The sequence below is a fragment of the Rhinolophus sinicus genome, linkage group LG05, assembly GCF_036562045.2.
Source record: "Rhinolophus sinicus isolate RSC01 linkage group LG05, ASM3656204v1, whole genome shotgun sequence".
In the NCBI taxonomy this organism is placed as follows: Eukaryota; Metazoa; Chordata; class Mammalia; order Chiroptera; family Rhinolophidae; genus Rhinolophus; species Rhinolophus sinicus.
The window spans coordinates 183871789-183889694 of record NC_133755.1 but is presented as its reverse complement, the minus strand read 5'-3'; the positions used below and the strand labels follow the sequence as shown (position 1 = coordinate 183889694).

Genomic DNA, 17906 nt, shown 5'->3' with positions numbered 1-17906 from the left:
AGCTCTGAGATCCGGTGCAAATCTCCATCCTTTCCCATTGGGTTTCTTTACTGGAAGGATGGGAGAATTATGGGTGCTCATACATGGAATTATAAGCCCCCCTTTAAAGGTAATCTTGTACAATGAGCTAATTCCAACTAGTATATCAGGCCTTAAAGGATATTGGCAAATATTAGGTAGAGGCAAAGTATTATCAGTAGTTATTTTAATAGGAATGGCTGACTTAATCTTGCCAGTATCTGTACTGGAAAAAGTCTAAAGTTGTATTGGAACATCCTGTAACAAACATTCAGTCAGTCTCAAGACTAGTTTCCTCTCATGTACTTTCTTTTAAAATCGTTATTTTCCCAATCTGATTCATTTAGTCCTAAATACATTTCCCCCTTCTGGGAGGATATATGAGCATCATTGTTTAGAAAGTCTCACACTATCAGGTGACTTGGAGCAGATTTGAGTAGTAAAAATATGTGTTGCCTCTTAACATTTCTGATTTAAATGTTCTGATTTAAACAGACGTTAATTGATTAGATGTCCCTACCATTTGTACAGAAGCTTTACTCCAAGGGAGAGGGCAGCTTAGCCTGATGGTGTTAACAGATAAAGTAGCCCCAGTGTTAGTAAGAAGGGGAAATGCCCTCAGAGTCCTGGGAGCAGCCCTATGCTTGCTTCTGTTTCCTTTCTTTTTCTAAATCCCATTTCAGTTTTCTACAATCCTTAAGGTGACCTGACATTTTACAATACAAGCAGACTCCTCTAAAGGAGTTTCCCTAGCAAACCTTTAATAATTCTGTTGCTTTGCTCTCAGAAACCAGTAGGTGCATTAACTGGAATAAATCAGAAAAGCCAGGATCATATTTTCATTCTAACAGTTAATCCAAATTCCTCTGTGAACTCATCAGGGTCCTGGAGAGGGTCGGGGGAATCTTTAGTAGATTCCTTGGTTCTGTTTGTACACAATTGCTGGTTCCCCTCTGCCTGAGACCAGCTTTTCTCTAAAGGGAGCTGCCAGGATTTCTGGGGCTTTCCTAGAGTATCCTGGTCTGGTTTTCTATTGCGTGTCCCCTAGGTCAGTAGGGAGCTGCATAGAGGTGTAGGAGAGAGAGAGAGAAAGGAAAAGAGAGCAGTCCAGACGACGAAGCAAAGCGCACGGTGGAGAAGAGGGCAAAGTGGGGTGTTGGCGGTGAGCAGCTTCGGAAACCTTCTGTAGTTCAGAGACAGGCTCTGAAGTGTCCTTACTAACTTCCTGGAGAGAAGACGTTCTCTCTGTACCGTTTCAGAGGCTGCTTTCTATCTGCCAATTGAGATAAGCATCCCATTTCATTCAGTTTGATTTTTTAAAGCCGGCTTTTTCTAATTGTGCACACAAAAATTTAGATGTCAGAAGAGCTCCATTTTGGCCATGATAAGATGATATCACTTCTAGTTAAGTCTTTCCATGTCTGTAAGTACTTGCAAGTAAAGACGCTCTAGGAACTGCACATCTGCAAGAGAATTAGTGGAGTTGGGGTCTGGGAGCTGGTCGGCCTTTAAGGTATGATTTCCCATGTTAATTTTTAGTTTTCTTTTGAGATCTGCAGAGTTGGAACAAATTTCTAGTGATATTATGTAGTGGGTTGAAGTGTGCTGCTTATGGGTTGAGCTTCAAGGGGCTGTTTCCTCCCTTTTACGTGCCTCAGTTTCTGTCCCCAGCTGTCTGGTACAACCATGAGGACTCGGAGCGCTAGGTAACCAGACTTTGTGTGCACGTCTCTGGAGGAGTCAATTTTTTAAGTACAGTTGTGTTGGAAATCCCTACGGGGCCACTGCCCGTTTTGATGAGTCCCCTCAAACACCTCTGCAAAGATTCTTAGTCACCTAAGAATACCGGAAATTCGAGCTGGAGGGAGTAAATGCCCCTTATCTTCAGAGCTGAACGAGTTCAGACTCTCGTTTATCCAGTAAAAGGTTTTGTTCAGATTTGCAGTAAGCAATTCCAATTGAAAAGCCAAAATTAAAACCAGCCACCCATTTTTTTTCTCCTGTCCCTGATTTATCTTAACTGTGGTCCTTAGCCTGGGTTATCTCAATCCTTACCCTTTAATGCCACCTCAAGGATTTAAAAACAAAACAAAAAACCAGCTCAGATAAAGTCAGGGCCTCCTACCTTAAAACAGGGAGGTCCGGAATTCCAGGAAAAACACCCAAGTTCACCCGCTGCGAAGCAGGGAGCCAGTGGGCACAGTGGGCCCCTGCTGGTACCTCGCACCGAATCCAGGTCCGCAGGGTGGTCCTGGGTGGGCGCCTTTGGAGTCCTGCCGACTACACCACGTAATGTCCACTAAAAACATCCCGCCTAAGAGACAGCTTATAAGAGTTTATTTGCATCAACCTGATGACTATTGCCGGGAAGCAAAATCCCAATGAATTGAGAAAATGCTCCACAAAGTGGTAGTTTGCAGCTTGTTTTATACATAGAATCGAAGGAGGAGGGTTACATGAAATCAGAGTAAGGGGGTGGGAGAGAGCAAAGCAGGGAAACCTCTGGGATTGGAGAAAAAGTCAATTGGAGAGACAGGTACTTCTTTCACACAGGTGGGTACAGGATAGTTAATAGCATTTTAAAGCACAAAGAGATGGTAATGGGCACAAGAATAACAACCAGGGGTTCTGTAGGTCCTGCTGTGGTGTGGCCCATTGTGCCCTGGGGGTCTGGAAAAAGGGGTTACTGACATTCCAAGGACATGTTATCTTAGATGCACGGAGACAACAGACAGGCTCACTTAAGGTCAAGACTGACCTTTGTCAAGGAAGCTACAGGCCACGGATGTTTCTACCAGCCATGACCCACTTTTAGTTAGGACTTTTCACATTCACATCGTCCTGTGTGGTTACTTTCGGTCTCTGAGTTTGAAGGGCCTGCCAGGCGGCTCCCCTGAGCTCGTCAGGTTTAGTGTGTGATCCATTTTTCGTCCACAAAGCTTTTATCGGAGAAGGTTTTTCTCCTTCATCTGACACTGAGGTGCCTCTGGGAGCAGCTTTATCTCTAATTCTCCTGCTCTGAGGGCCTTTGGGGGCCCAGCCCTGCTGAGGCGCCTCCCCCAGGCTGGCCCAACCGTGTGCGTCACATAAATAATATTTCAATGTTCTGCTCGTTAGATTCACTTGGTTTTTGGTGGGAATATGATTCAGGGTATCAGGTTTGAAGTAGTACCAGAAACAACTAAATTTATTTATTTTGTTTTTAAAGAACTATTTTTAGAATTACTCAAAATTATGCAATTATCCATTTTGTAAAGTCACTATATAATGTACAGAATATTCAAGTTAAATACTAAGTATTAAATGTATGTAAAATAATTCTGGAAGAATTTTGTCCGAAAGCATTTTTGATATTTGTAAATATTTGTGGTAAATTCATATGACGTTCAGAATTTTTATCCATCAGCAGTGCTGTGTAAAACTTATAATGTATTAAAAAGAGGGTAAGAAGTTTCATCACCATTAAAATGCACTGATATAATTATGTCTTAGTGGCTTATCTTGCTTATTATTCCATTATGTGATAAAAGCATCAAAGAGAAATTTGAATTGGTTGCAAATAATTACTGTTCTTTTTAGTAGAGAAGTTGCCTTTGTCACTGATTTGTAACGTGAATCACTCCCTGCTGGCTAGTGTTAGTGTCCCACGGACAGACTATCATGGAGGCCGAGTCTGTGCGTCCTGGGCAGTCTTTCCCAGGTGACGCCCCCCCGCCAGCTCTGTGGGAACGAGCTGAGGTCTCCATCCACGAGTGTGTGAAACCCACAGCTTTAAACATACTGCAATGCTGCAGCATTTATGCAAAGCGGAGAACATTCTTTGCTGTTTTCTTATGCTTTTATGGCCTAGATTTAACCTTCTTTGCTGGTATTGGTTGGTTTGGCATCAGGTACGAAACCTTGTAAGTCTGTAGGTTGTAAACGCATTGCATTTGTGTGAACCTGTCATGTCCGTGAGAAATGTTGATGTGAAATATGGTCTTTCAACCCCTTTCACACAGTTGCACGGAGCGTCGCAAGGGACCAGCCACTGGTTTTCCACAGTCAAGTCAGGTCATCTGGGTACACGTCCGCACCGCAGTGAGTACACGGGTCCAGGCCGCTCGTGTGGGTTCAGGTACAGAGCGAGATAAGTCCTGAGGGTGACCTCACGGTGGGAGACAGACGCCGAGGTCCGGCCCAGAAGGTCATGGTCACAGGGGGAGCGGCTGCAGCGGCGAGCGCTTACTGAGTGCGTCCTGGGCGCCGGCCTGGTCCATGACTGGCATGGGGTTGACAGATGACCTCGCGGGGGTCATCTGTCCTCTCCAGGGACATGGCAGCGGAGGCCTGGCCGCACTACCCTCTCAGAGCACAGCCTGTTCTGATGTAGGGCAGTTGAAATGCAGTGTCTTCAGCACGGGTGGGCTGGGGTGGGTCCCAGGCCAGCTGGGAGCTGTGTGCTGCTGGGGAAGGTTCAGGCCCATCTTCAGAAGCTAATTGGCTTTTCTGTATGAAGTGCATACACACCACCACCCTCCTCACACCCACATCTTGACCTTTAGGTTCTTAACACAGTGACACAATGGCCCTGGTACCTGGAAGCCCCTTGGGGCCCCAAACTTAGGGTGCAAGTTGGGGTCCTGGTGGCTGTGCAGCGCCCTCCCTGGTTGGCCATCCCTCCTGCCCCTGGCACTGCCCTGGGCTCGCACCCCTCCCAGCGACCCACCTGGGTGGTGCTTGTCCTGCGGCCATTCCTGGCTGCTCGTGTAGAGTTACAGCCTCTGCCACCCCCAGCCCTCTCCGGCTTTACTCTTTCTCTTTGGCGTGACCACTGGCCGGTGTGGCGATGTGCTTATTACCTGCTGTGTAGACCCCCGACCCTCTCACAAAGCACTTACAATGCATGGATGATGGATGGATGGAAGGAAGGAAGGAAGGAAGGATGGATGGATGCGTTCTGGATTTGTGCCTCACAGAATTGCACCCCAGCCCATGATCGAGCCTGTGGGATGGTGGGTGGTGTGGCCATCTGCTGTGTTAGGTGTAGACTCCCAGGGTCCCCTGTGTTAAGGTGTGTCACGAGTGGGGCCCTGTGTGGGAGCCCACGGGCAGGAGGGGCCAGGTCACGGACGGCCCTGATCGCCACCTGGGAGTTGAAGTACATGGTGATGTCACAGCACCTTACGTGGGGTTACGGGGTCAGGACATGCAGTGGCATCTCTGAGGCACATGCAATGGATGGACAGGAGGTAGGGTGGCCCTGCTCTGCCTGCGGCCAAGCTCCTGCTCAGACGCTCCCGGTGGGTCCCTGCTCAGCGGCCCTACCCTTGGTCTACCGCGTGGAACACTCCCCTGATCCTCGCTGGGCTGGTGTCCTCGCTCCTCCGGTCCCGGCGTGTGTTAGCTCCTTGGGGGCTTTCAGATCTTGCAGCAAACACAGACCCCGGCGGTGGCCCAGGACCAGGCTGTTCCCTGGCCCGTCTTGTCCAACTGCTCTGGGCACTGCTGAAGCCGAGCGTGGTGTCGCTCTGCTCTGCATGGCCTAGGTGCAGGTGCAGGGCGGGACCTGCTGTCCCGGGCCCAACTCATGCTCAGCACCACGTGTCCAGGGCACGGCCTGGCGGCTTCCGTCTGAGACAGGGCAGTTAGCTCTCCAGGGCCGGTTTGTTCATACGAGAAGCGGGCCCTGTAAGGTGATTGTTGAGCTGACGTCAATATTTAGTGTTTGCATTTTATTAAAAGGAAAGTTCAATGAGTGCCCAGCACGCTTCACCTCTGTTTCTGAGTAGATTTGTGAAACAGGGTCCATAAATAGAATTTGACTTCTATTATCATTATATACACTATTCTCCAAAAAGGAAACAGTATCCTAAGAGTCATATTTTGTTTTCAATTTAAGGGACATTCTGACGTAAGCCAGTTTATTGATTTACAAATCTTTCACACAAATCTCAAAATTTGATCAATAGATAATTTACTATGTGATTTTTGCAAAAAATGATTCTTAGTTTTTTTCTAGTAAGCCACAATTTGTAAGTAAATAGCACAGTATTCTCCAGAATTTTTATACCCAAGTCCACTTTAATATTGAAATAGCCAATATAGCTACACAAATGGAAAAATAACTGTTAAACTCGGAATTAAAGTAATTCTTCAGTTGATTACTAACTTGGGACACTGAAAGCATTTATGTATTTACATGTGAGTATGTGTTATTTTCCTTTGTGTCTTTAAATGTAGTTGGTATACAGTATTGTCCGAGTTACGTTCGTTTCAGCTGTCCAGCATCGTTCTCTTAGGGCCGGTAGAGCTCAGAATCTTTGAGTGACGTGAGTTTTCTTTCTACAGTGCAACTATGTTTTCACCAAAGACCAACATCAAGAATGATTGTAAACGATTCTCAGAACACAAGAACAGTTACAAGTGGTATGTACTCTAGTGTGTGCCCCCAGAGTCAATTTAGGAGATTTGGAGAAAGCCCTTCGCTACGTAATTGAATTTTTTCAGAGCGGCATGAGGCCTCATCGATGTCTGTTTACATACACACTCGTGTGTACACAGTATGGACAGATGCCTGTCTGTAGCGTTTATCGCGTCCGTCGCATTTCACACATGCTGCTGTTTCGACCACCTCACCACTTTGGAATCTTTTTGTTAAAATTGAGTTTTGGAAGGTTCATAGCTGACGGTTATTCTAGGCGCTGCCTGAGGTGAGACCTGGGTGGAGAAACTAGAGCTTGACCGCGCTCAGCACTATTTGGAAAGAACAGCCATGTGCTTGCTGACTGGGAAATCGCCCTTTGGTCCTGCGGCCCCGGGCTGGCCTGGGCTGTCCCCGCACTCATCTGAGGGACTGTGCACTAGCCCTGCAGATCCCCGACCCATTTATCTAGACAAGGGGGCATGTGGGGGCCCTGCAGGGTCCCCAGTCCTGTACTGTGGGAATACATCATCTAAAACAAGGGTTTGGAGCTAGAGCATTGAAAATGTTGCTCATTCTGTGTGTATCACATCGATGCCTGAATGGCCGTTCCATGTGCAGAAATGCGTACCGCACTCAGTTTTCCTGTGTCCGGTGCTGCCGTCGCCCTTCCCGCCTCTGCCCACCATCAACGATTCGCAGTGTCATTGGGTGCCTGGAGCAGGATGTGCTCGACCTGTGACCACGTCTGTGTCCCTTGAAGGGCAGCGCCGCAGAGTTACCTGAGCTCTGCTTTTTTGGGTGGGTTTTTGTTCGAGGAGCGTGGCTGTCCGGACCGAGCCAGCCATCTTCAGTGTGCCTGTGGCTCTCGGGCCATTCTGTTCAGGTGCAGGTGGCAGTGAAGTGGGGGACCCCACACCTGTTCTGGGTCCAGGCATCTGAACACCTGCCACGTGTGACACTGAAAGGATGGCACTGGGCTGCTGCGAGGTGGGCGTGCAAGGCAGGTCCCACCAGCATTGCTGAGTGTGAGTGTGTGACAGTGTGTGACTGAGTGAGTCAGCGTGTGTGAGTGCGAGTGAATGTGCAAGTGAGTGTACATTGTGAGTGTGAGTGTGTGAGCGTGTAAGTATGTGAGTGAGCACGTGAATGTGTGAGCATGAGTGAAGGTGCAAGTGAGTGTGAGTGTGTAAGCATGTAAGTATGTGAGTGAGCACGTGAATGTGTGTGAGCATGAGTGTGTAAGCATGTAAGTATGAGTGAGCATATGAATGTGTGTGAGCATGAGTGAAGGTGCAAGTGAGTGTGAGTGTATAAGTGTGTAAGTATGTGAGTGAGCACGTGAATGTGTGAGCATGAGTGAAGGTGCAAGTGAGTGTGTGTGTAAGCATGTAAGTATGTGAGTGAGCACGTGAATGTGTGAGCATGAGTGAAGGTGCAAGTGAGTGTGAGTGTGTAAGTGTGTAAGTATGTGAGTGAGCACGTGAATGTGTGTGAGCATGAGTGTGTAAGCATGTAAGTATGTGAGTGAGCATATGAATGTGTGTGAGCATGAGTGAAGGTGCAAGTGAGTGTGACTGTATAAGTGTGTAAGTATGTGAGTGAGCACGTGAATGTGTGAGCATGAGTGAAGGTGCAAGTGAGTGTGAGTGTGTAAGCATGTAAGTATGTGAGTGAGCACGTGAATGTGTGTGAGCATGAGTGAAGGTGCAAGTGAGTGTGAGTGTGTAAGCATGTAAGTATGTGAGTGAGCACATGAATGTATGTGAGCATGAGTGAAGGTGCAAGTGAGTGTGAGTGAGTGAGTGAGCACGTGAGCTTGTAAGTGTGTGAACGTGAGTGAGCGTGTGAGATCCCAGGTCACAGCTCCTGTCCCTTTTTGCCTCCTGCTGCCTCATTTCTCAGACCCTGTAGCAACGCTGCTGCATGATGTGGAGTTTCTTGCTGAGGCTACATGGTGGCTTCTGGGACCCCGAGGAGGGGAGGGGCTGCGAGGCCTCCAAGCCCTAGCTGGTCCCCAGGCGTGGCCTTGCCACCACTTGTAAAGTGGGGGGTTTGCCTGAACCCCAACACGCTTTGGATGTCCACAGTGCCTGCTCGCAGGTCTCATTGGCCCCTCTCCGGCCGTCCTGCCACTGCTCTGGATTTCGGTACCAGCCCCTCCTCCCAAACCTTCCTTTGGCTTCTTGTAAAAACTGCGAATGATTATTTTCATGGTAAATGGAAGCCATTTGTTGGTTATGTAATGAGTATTATGATGGCCACCCACAAAGAGTATAAACTGGACGGTAAAACACGTTTTCTCTGAGAACCCTGCCCCAAATCATCACAGTATATGTGGCACTTTATATTAAACATAATTCTTGATATTTTGTATTTAAAACACATGCATTTTTTGGCACTATGGAATGTAAGTGTGTTTTAAGAGTTATTTCCTGGTTTTGAATGTAAGAGTTTACGTACATATTCAAGTCGGATGGAATAAGATTATGACTCATACGGGCAAATAACCCACTTTATTTCCAGTCACTGTTATTTCTAATCTCACTCTGATCTCTCTTGATGGTTGTTTCTGCCGATCTTCCCTCAAGGAAGGAGAGCCCTGTGCAGAATTCTCCGCCGACCAGACTCAGCAGGCGGCTTTCTGTGGCCGAGGGCCGTGCGGCCGTGCGCTGCGTCCAGTTCTCAGGTGCGTGGCGAGTAGGTTTCCGGAAATCGTGGTTATTGGCAGTTGCATGGCAGTGCTCGGGTCTGGGTGAGTCAGACTCACTTTCCCAGAGTGTGAGCGGAACTCGTGCAGACCACTCACCAGGCTGAAACCATGAGCTCGCCTAAACCTGCCTCCCCGTGTCCCCATTTCACCCACATCCCCATGTCCCCCCTCCCTGCGTCCCCTCCAGTCTAAGGCCTGGCAAGAAGGCTGCTCGTGGAAGGTCATTTGTGGCGAGAGGAGAAGCTAACAAAACGGTTACCAACTGCCCCTGGAGATCGGTCATCTGGTCCCTCGATGGGCTGAAGGAAAGCACATAGGTGGACATGTCACCTGAGTGCGGTCCGTCCCTTGGATGGAGCCTTCCCCGCAGGCCAGCACTCCGTTCTCAAAGGCATTGAAACGCCGTTACTGGGAGTCTTTCCTGGGCCCTCAGCATTTTTCTAAGTAAAGTTTGGAGACATTAGGAGGCAGCTTCATCCAGGCAGCTCCATGAGCTGAGCTTTTTCTTGAGGGACCGGTTTCCAGTCCCCTGTCCTCTGCTGTGTGGTACCGAGCCACCCACCTCCACAAGTGTGACCAGCCACGGGCCCGAATATTTTAGATGCATTCCTGAAGGTCATAATTCTTTACAACCATGCTGAATTCCCTGTGTTTTTCATAAAATTCTAGCCAAAGAAATTTGAAAGTAATTTTGGGCAATTCAATGTGTAGCATTATCAGGAAGTTTGTGATATTCGACACGCATGTCACTCAGCATGTGACCATAAAAGTGGTGCCCTCCCACCTGCGTACTGTGGAGGAAGTCTATAACTCATTTATCCCTTGTCAAATACGCCAGTTTAAAATCTGTGCATGGGAGGCTGGACGCCCAAGGCTTGGAGCGGGTGCCCTGGGCTTCAGCGAGACCTCAGCTACTAATCTTGGCCCTTCTGTGAACGAGGCTGCGTGTGTTAGTCCAGGTGTTAGCAGGTGAGCCAATGCTGTCACCTGCTTGCTTCAGGTTTTCTCACTAACAGAAAACGAACTTCAGGTTAACTAACAATTCTCCATCTCAGCTGTTGCAAATGTCACTCCTGTGAGTGTGGTTTTTGTAAGGGGTATCTCTCATTTCCCTCAAGCAGGAGATGGACGGCAGCTAGCCTGTGGCTCAGCCAACCACTTGGCACTGGTCTTTGATGCTGATCTTACTGGGACACCCGCTGTTTTTCCAGGTAGACTGTGTCTAAATTTTAGTTAATGTGAATTCACGGGTGGGTCCCCTGTTAGTCCTGGTTATTAACTGCTAAGGACCTTTTGTTTCCTTCCAGACAAGCGGAGAATACAGGCAGGGCTCGAACTGGGCTCGACAGTGTGATTTAACAAACTAGACTCCACTGAGCTCCTGTTCAGCCAGACTGACTCGCTGGTGACACTGGCAGTGCAGGCACGCAGGGCAGGTGCCCCGGGTCAGGCCTAAAGGGTTTGCAGAGTCCAGGGAGAGGTGCCATGGAGTTTACAGACACACGATCGAAATACGTCGAAAAGCTGATAAGATTGGTACATAGACATTTGTATCATGTGACAAAGCAAATCATTTTTTTAAAGCTTTTTTTAGTTTTTTTTTTTTTAGTTTCAGGTGCACAAAACAATGTAATAGTTAGACATTCATCATTTATATCCCTCACACAGTGACAACCCCCTTCCCCCAACCACTACCCCTTTGACATTACACAGAGCCATTACATTTCCACTGTCTCTATTCCTAATGCTGTACTCCGCTTCTTGTAACTGTATGTGTGTGTGTATATATATATATATAGATAGATAGATAGATAGATATATAGATAGATAGATATAGATATAGATATAGATATAGATATATATATATAGATATATATATATATATATATATATATATATATATATATATATATACATATGAACTTGTAGTTGACCTTCGTAAGTGTTCAGCTTCAGCTTCAGGTGTACAGTGCAGTGATCAGGCATCTACATCATCCCTGAGGTGGTCTCCCTAATGAGACAAGTGTCCAACGGATACCCTACTAAATTTTGCAAATCGTTTTTTTTAAGCAAGATGATTTGAGATGAGAGCAACTGTGTTAAAAGCATGGCCGTTTCAACTTCAGAACGTGGACATGCAGGTTCCCATCCTAAAACCTTGCCGTCCTGCCTCTCCATTAGGTTCCTAATGCTGCTTGCTCAAACTTACATTAGTAGATACTCTAACAACAGCAACAAAGCCCCACAGAGAACACCCCAAATCTTTCACTAGTCCCTGCTTTTGTGAATTAGAGAGCTGGGGAGCCAGCACAGGGATGGAGGGTCATGGGTTCAGTGCTCCAGGTCTCCTCCCAGGCAAGGGCAAGGTCCCGCCCCCACGTTGAGCCTGTTTCTCGGCAGCGCTTTCCTTCTCCAGCCCACAGGGTTCCAGAACTTTCTGTGGCTCCTCCAGGCTCTGAGCCTTTGCTCTGCATGCCCTTGCTAGGCGCCTCCAGGTCAGGAACTCCGTGCCGGGTCTTTCTGTTGATATAAATAGTAATTATGTCGTTGTGGTCAAGTCCCGATGTATTTTATTGTTGGAAAAAAGGCTTCTGCTGGATTAAGAAAAGGCAGCGGATATTCAAACTTGTCTTTAAAAAACGTGCTCCATTTCTGTTTTGGGGAAAGAGCCATTCTTACCCTCTCTACCTGTTCTAGCAAATCACATTCGTGTAATTCAACTTTGAAATTTGATTGATGTCTCACCGTTTAACCCAGAAAGCAGAAAAATGGGTGTTTTTATTTCCATCATAAGCGAAGACAGATAAGTACATTCTGGATATTCTGACTGTGGTGAAAGTTGGCTGCTTAATTAAAGTTCCCTCCCGGAGAGCTGAGGCCCTCTGAGGACACGGCCCAGTCGTGCCTCGCAGTTTGAAAACCACTGATCATAATAATTGCATTTCATTTAACGCAGGCGATTTATGTTTATGCTTAGAATTGAGACCATTTTCCACCCAGCACTGTTGTCTAGCACTGTTGCCAGACTCTGGGGCACCCCACACCAGGGCAAGGCATGTGACAGTTCAATTCTGGCCTCAGTCACTCCAGAAGATTAAATTAAGACTTCATTGAAGATTAGGGACTTGTATGAAAACTAATTCTTATAAAAGGATGAAATTCAGCTCAGAACCTCTTGCTTGCTAATCTTCAGTTCTCCGTCTGTTTGCACTCTGCCACGTCATCCCCTTTCCAGAATTCCTTTTCTGGGGGCCATTTGTGTGCTCCCCTCTGGTGAGAGCGTGGTCCTGGGCAGAGAGGGCTGAGGCGGCCAGGGTTCCTGTCCTGTTTGCTGTTCCTGATGTTCAGCAGTAGTTGTAGTGGGGGGTGGTGGTGCAGAAGGCCGAGCAGGGTACAACTCTGGGAAGAACGGAGCCCAGCTCCGTGGCGGTGACATCCCCTGTCTGTTCCTCTCTGGTGTGTGGGTGAGGGGTCAGGGTGCTGTCGCTGATGTCCAGGAAAGGGCCCCCGGGGGTGGGTAAGGTGGGTCCCAGGGTCTGGACACTGGACCCTGTGGCAGTGGCTGGAGAGTCTCAGACACACGGATCCTCAGCAGAAGGTCACAGATGTCACTCCTGGTGCCAGTGTGCTCAGCCGTGACCCGCTCAGCCTGACTTCTGTGGAAACTCCCAGAAACGCGCACCAGAGGGCAGCAGAGGCATTTCAGGCGCCCGGGTGTCAGTGAACCTCTGCTCTGTTTCCTCGGGTTTTGTCACTGAACTGCGACAGTGCTCACCAGTCTCTCCCGGTTTTCCGTTGTTTCCCGGTTGGCTTTCTGACCGCATGGTCTGGTGACACTGCGAGTCACTGCGAAAGCTATGGAACCTGTCGATTGTGCGATCCACGCGCGGACAACAGCGGAGGGACCGCCGGCCACGAGGCCGGGCGACCGCAAGTGCCCACAGCTGCGCTCCCTCTGCGGGGTCCGAGGCTTGTGGCTCAGATACCGGGGTCAAGTGTGGGCGCCATCGGGGCCCTGCTCGCTGTGTCCGGACACGGGGAGAAGCTGCGGGGCAGCGTCCCCGCGTCCCTGTCCCTGCCCGCGCGGGCGCAGCGGCCTCACAGGGGCGCCCCGCGGGCCGCGCGCAGAGGGGAGCAGTTCCCTGCGCCGCCGCGGCCGGTGTCCACCCCGCCCCCAGGGCCCCGCCACGCGGGCACCCAGCGTTGCCCTCTTCGTTCCCACGGCCGTGTGCGGCCCCGGGCACTGCCACGACTCCCGGAAGCCGTGGGTCAGAGCAGCGGGCGCAGCGGCGTGGATCGGGCACGATTCCCGCACCGCCTCCCCGGACGCCCCGCGGTCCCGTAATGGACCGGGACGCCTGGCCTGGAAGAGCAGGGCGGTCGGGCCAGGAGTGACCGGGGCCCGACGGCCGCGCGCTGGCAGCTCGGCCACCGTGTGCGCTGCCACTTCCCCGGGACGCAGTGGAGCCCGGGCGGCGCAGAGCGGCGGCACACAGGGACACGGGGACACGGGGACGGCCACCCAGCCACGTGGGCCGTGTTCTGCCCAGTGCACACTCGTCTTCCCCCCTTTCCGAGCATCGATTTAATTTTCCGTGAAAGGAGGGGACGCATTAGTGGTAACTGGGTCCATTAGCTGTAAATTTAATTATTCTGACACGAAGATGGGGTTACATCATAAGACACGTTTTGGCTGTCTACCAAAGCAGCTGATGATGGTGGTGACAGAAGACGTCACCCGGGTCTTAATGGCCCAAAGGACAGAGTGCAGTTGTCATTTTAGAACTTCTTTTCTGACGTTGTGAGAAGTGAGAAGCAAGCGGCCTGTATTTCCTTTATCTAGTATTTCCTTTTCTTCCTCTCTCGACTCCTCCATTTATGTTCCTGGGAGTTTGAATGGCTCTTCAGGGCATGTTAAGTAGACTGGTTGTTACGGTGAGAGCCAGCCACAGGTTGGTCAACACAAGGGTGCTGTGCCTGCCGGCGCTGGGGAACCTGAGACCGGCTTGGCAGCGCCCCTGGAGACCAGCCATTTCCACTTCAGTGAAAACTTGTCCAGCCCCTCACCACAAATAATCAGATTACACATGAATATGTTCAGTAAATCCTTCTGACTTTTTCCTTCCATGTTAAAAGAATATAGTTCTTCAAAGCGCGTCCACATGAGACCCACAGATTTCTATACATTGTATAATTTTTCACACTTTATAAGGTTCTTCTTTAAAACATACTCTCAAATGCACACAGAATTTTGGACTTCATATTTTAAAAAGTGTGGATTTTGGAAACACGTCCTTCAAAACTATAGTAAGCCTTTAAATGGAGTATGTCACGTCCTCGGGCTGTGGCTCACTGGTGTCGCTGTAACCGGCTCTCCCTGGTCATGCCCTCCCGTCTGTCTCCTATTAGGTCACGACGGGGCAGTGAACACTGTGTGCTGGAGCCATGACGGGAGGTGGCTGCTGTCGGTCTCCCAGGATGGGACACTGAGGGTGTGGTCAGCTCGCAGGACGGAACTGGCGTTGTGCCTGGTAATGGGTAATTCCTGTTGATTTCGAAGTGGCCAGCCCAGTGATCTCGGGACTGTCAGGCGGTCACAGCTGCCCAGATGGAACTGGCTTCAAGGCCAGGAGGCTAGCAAACGAGGCAAACCAGGAGTTTGCTCCGATGCACTGAAAATCATCGATGAGGATTCTCTGAAATGCCATGTGTATATATACACATACATGATGGGCACACATGCATAACACGTACCATACACCCACATGCTCACATACACAGTACACACATGTGCACTTAAATATGTCTTATGTTTGTCAGGGTCTAAAATGGCAAAATTATTAATACTAAAGTATTGGAATAATTCTAAATATTAATTTTAATATGTGATTTTATAGTAGAGGTAATAATAACGGCCAAGGGCATCCCTTTTGGGGAGAAAAGTAACCCCGTTTCCCTGAACTTCTAGGAGATGATTTGGAAATAAGATGGGAAAAGAGACACAGAGATGGCGGGAGGAGGGCAGTGACAGGACTCGCGGCTTCAATCAGTCACATTATGAGCTGGTGAATTGCAGATTTTCAAAGAGGGTGTTAGCATTTATTTTCTGTGACCTCATTTAGAAGTATTCAGGAGCAAGAAACAAAAATTGTAAATTGGTTGAACAAAGAATATTTACACATTGAGAACAAATAGATGGTTGGTGTTAAGATGAAAGAATTTCCTACTAGATCGACAGTGTTTTTTCTTACATTGATAATAATTATTCTGTGATAATGATAATGATTTGCATTACAGGGCAAAGACCTGCTTCCTAAGCCTGTTCAATCCGCACAGTTTTATTATATCGATACCTTCATATTATTGTCGTCGGGCCCTGAGGTCCAGCTGCTCACCTATCACATCGACACTTGCAAAGACGAGATACGAAGGTAGGGGCCTCCTCTTCGGGGTCTTCCCTCTCCGTGTTTGGAGAAAGCCACGTTTCGTTACCGGGTTCTGTGTAAAACCGGTCTTTACATTTAAAGACGAATTCCAAAGCGTAATGGTTAACAGGACCGCGTGTTACCAAGGAGCTGGTGAGAGCTGAGTGAGCGTCCTGGGACTTGGAGTTTCTCTGTCCCGTGCAGCTGGGCCGCCAGGGTCCCCCAGGGAATGCTGGGCGGGCCGTCCCAAGCCTGAGCCTCGCGCAGGCTGCAGCCGATTTCTCCCCCTGTGCGGCCTCAGGGGCCACTAACAGTTTGGACCCTAAGGCTCCAAATCCTGGGACTCTCACGGATAACGTGAGGCCATAGGCTGCATCCCTGTCACCACAGCCATCTGTTCCCCCAGCTGCAGTCAGGCCTGGCTCCCTCCACCCACACGTGCCCCTCTTGTAGCATTTGCTGAAAACGCCTGGTGTCACCAACACACCGCCAGGCGTCTGCACCATTCCTGTCACTTCTGAGCCTGAGCTGGCCCTGACCCTGGGTGCACGCAGCAGGCAGCCCCCACTCCAGGGCCAGGCGCTCTTGGCCCCTGTGCCCTGGCCCCAGATTTGGTGTTGGGTTGAAAGCATTTAGCTGCAACTGACTGAAGATGCGAATGCCTTAAACAGGGGTGTCCCTTCCCGGCACCTCCCCCAGCTGCCAGAGCGGTTTTGTCTTCACCGCGGCACCACCCATCACTTGTCCTGCCCCATGGCTCTGTGCGTCCAGCCCTGTGTCCTCACACACCCTGTCCCCTTCTCTTGTGACTTGTTCTTTTTGAAATGCCTTTCCTCATCTGTACTATCTCCAGTCACACAACCGCTTACTGCTCCCTGAACTCCCTGCTGTGGGGCTGGGACAGTTTCCAGCACTGGGCACAGGGCTGTGTGTCACCTCTGTGCTGGCACTGAGCTGCCCCCGTGGCCCCCTGGACCGAGTCCTGGCCTGTACGCGTGTCACCCCTGAGTGCCCACCTCTGTGCCTGGCTCTGTGTGTCACGGCCCCGGACCTTGCCCAGCATGTGCCTGCCTGTGGAGGGCACGGGCTGGTGGCCTGTTTCCCCCTCCCTGAGCCCATCTCCCACAGCTGTGACCCCTCACCTCCCTGTACCTGTGGTGCCCTGTCCTGTCCCCGCCAGCCCCTGGCTCTCCCCTGCTCCCTCTGGCCACTTGGTTCTGACCCAGCCACACACTCCTGGGCCGAGATCACTGGAGTTGCTGGCAGGTTCGCTCTGTGAAATCACTGTTAGGGGTCAAGACCAATGTTATTCAGCCACCACTCCCTGCTTCTGTTACCCGGTAGGGAATATTTAAAAATTATGTTTGAATGGAAATACAAATAATTTATAACTGCCTGGATGGCTCTGTGAGTACACATGATGGTTTTAGAATTAGGACAAAGGCTTGCTTACTTTCTCATAGACGGGATGAGTTATTTTTGGTTGTATGTAATGATATTTTCAATGAAGCTTTTGTGAAGGGAAGTTAAGGTAACTGACGCACTTACTCTCTGTGTTATAAAATGTGATTATTGGAGAGGTGAAAATGGGTTTTCGTTTCAGTGTTTTTCTGGGCAGAATGCTGGGTTGTAGTGGGGGGAGACCAAACTGCCAACCCTCTCTGTCTTTTCTTCTAGATACAAGCCGAAGAGCAGAGGCAGAGTTGTTGTCAGGCTCCCCATGACGGGTGCGGTCGAGGTCACCAGTCTGTCTGCGGTGAACGACTTTTACTCCTGTATCCTTTCTCCCGCCCTGACCATCAGCCTTCCCGCCAAAGCGCCCACCGAGGGGCTGAGCTCAGGTGCGGAGCTGGGCACGGGGCGCTCAGCTGGGTTAACTCATGTCCCGTGTGAATTTCGTCCCAATAGTGGGAAGGGCCTCACAGAACAGGAGGGAACTGGGTGCACTGGGGGCACCACTGCCCCATGGGGCGATGTACCTGCCTCCTGTGGCCTGTGTCTTCCTGTGTGACGCCCAGTGACAGCACATTTCTGCACGCCGCGGGCGTCTCCATGGGCCTGTGGCTAGCGGAGCAGCTGACCTCCTCGCAAGCAGCAGTGGGCAGAGCTCAGAGCAGGCACCTTTCTACAGAGTGGGAAATTGAGTCCAAAACTTTAGTTTGTGAGTTTTTGTGGCTAACATCATCCTTTTTAATTAAAAAGCATTGTTTTAAATTTATTGAGAAGAAAATCATAATTTTCAGGAATTCATTTTATAAAATTTTAGTTTGTTCAGAAGTCTAAACTGAATTGTTTTGAAGGGTTTTATAGTTGAAGTTTCAGAAGGACTGACCTATGGTGTCAGAAG

General features: G+C 49.5%; 1 protein-coding gene across 16 annotated transcripts in view; it reads left to right on the top strand.

Annotated features, from left to right (window-relative positions):
- Positions 1-17906, top strand: part of WDR27 (WD repeat domain 27) — a 167243-nt gene that overhangs the window by 30135 nt on the left and 119202 nt on the right. For 15 of the 16 annotated variants that reach the window (XR_012496837.1, XR_012496839.1, XM_074333868.1 and 12 more), the window contains 7 exons: positions 4020-4098; positions 6349-6426; positions 9013-9110; positions 10256-10345; positions 14544-14665; positions 15432-15565; positions 17237-17334. Coding sequence is in view for 14 of the 16 variants with exons in the window: in XM_074333868.1 (XP_074189969.1) it covers positions 4020-4098; positions 6349-6426; positions 9013-9110; positions 10256-10345; positions 14544-14665; positions 15432-15565; positions 17237-17334 (699 nt within the window). In the remaining 2 variants the exon portion in view is untranslated. The remainder of the gene's footprint in view (positions 1-4019; positions 4099-6348; positions 6427-9012; positions 9111-10255; positions 10346-14543; positions 14666-15431; positions 15566-17236; positions 17335-17906) is intronic. The other variant, XM_074333864.1, reaches the window with a different exon arrangement.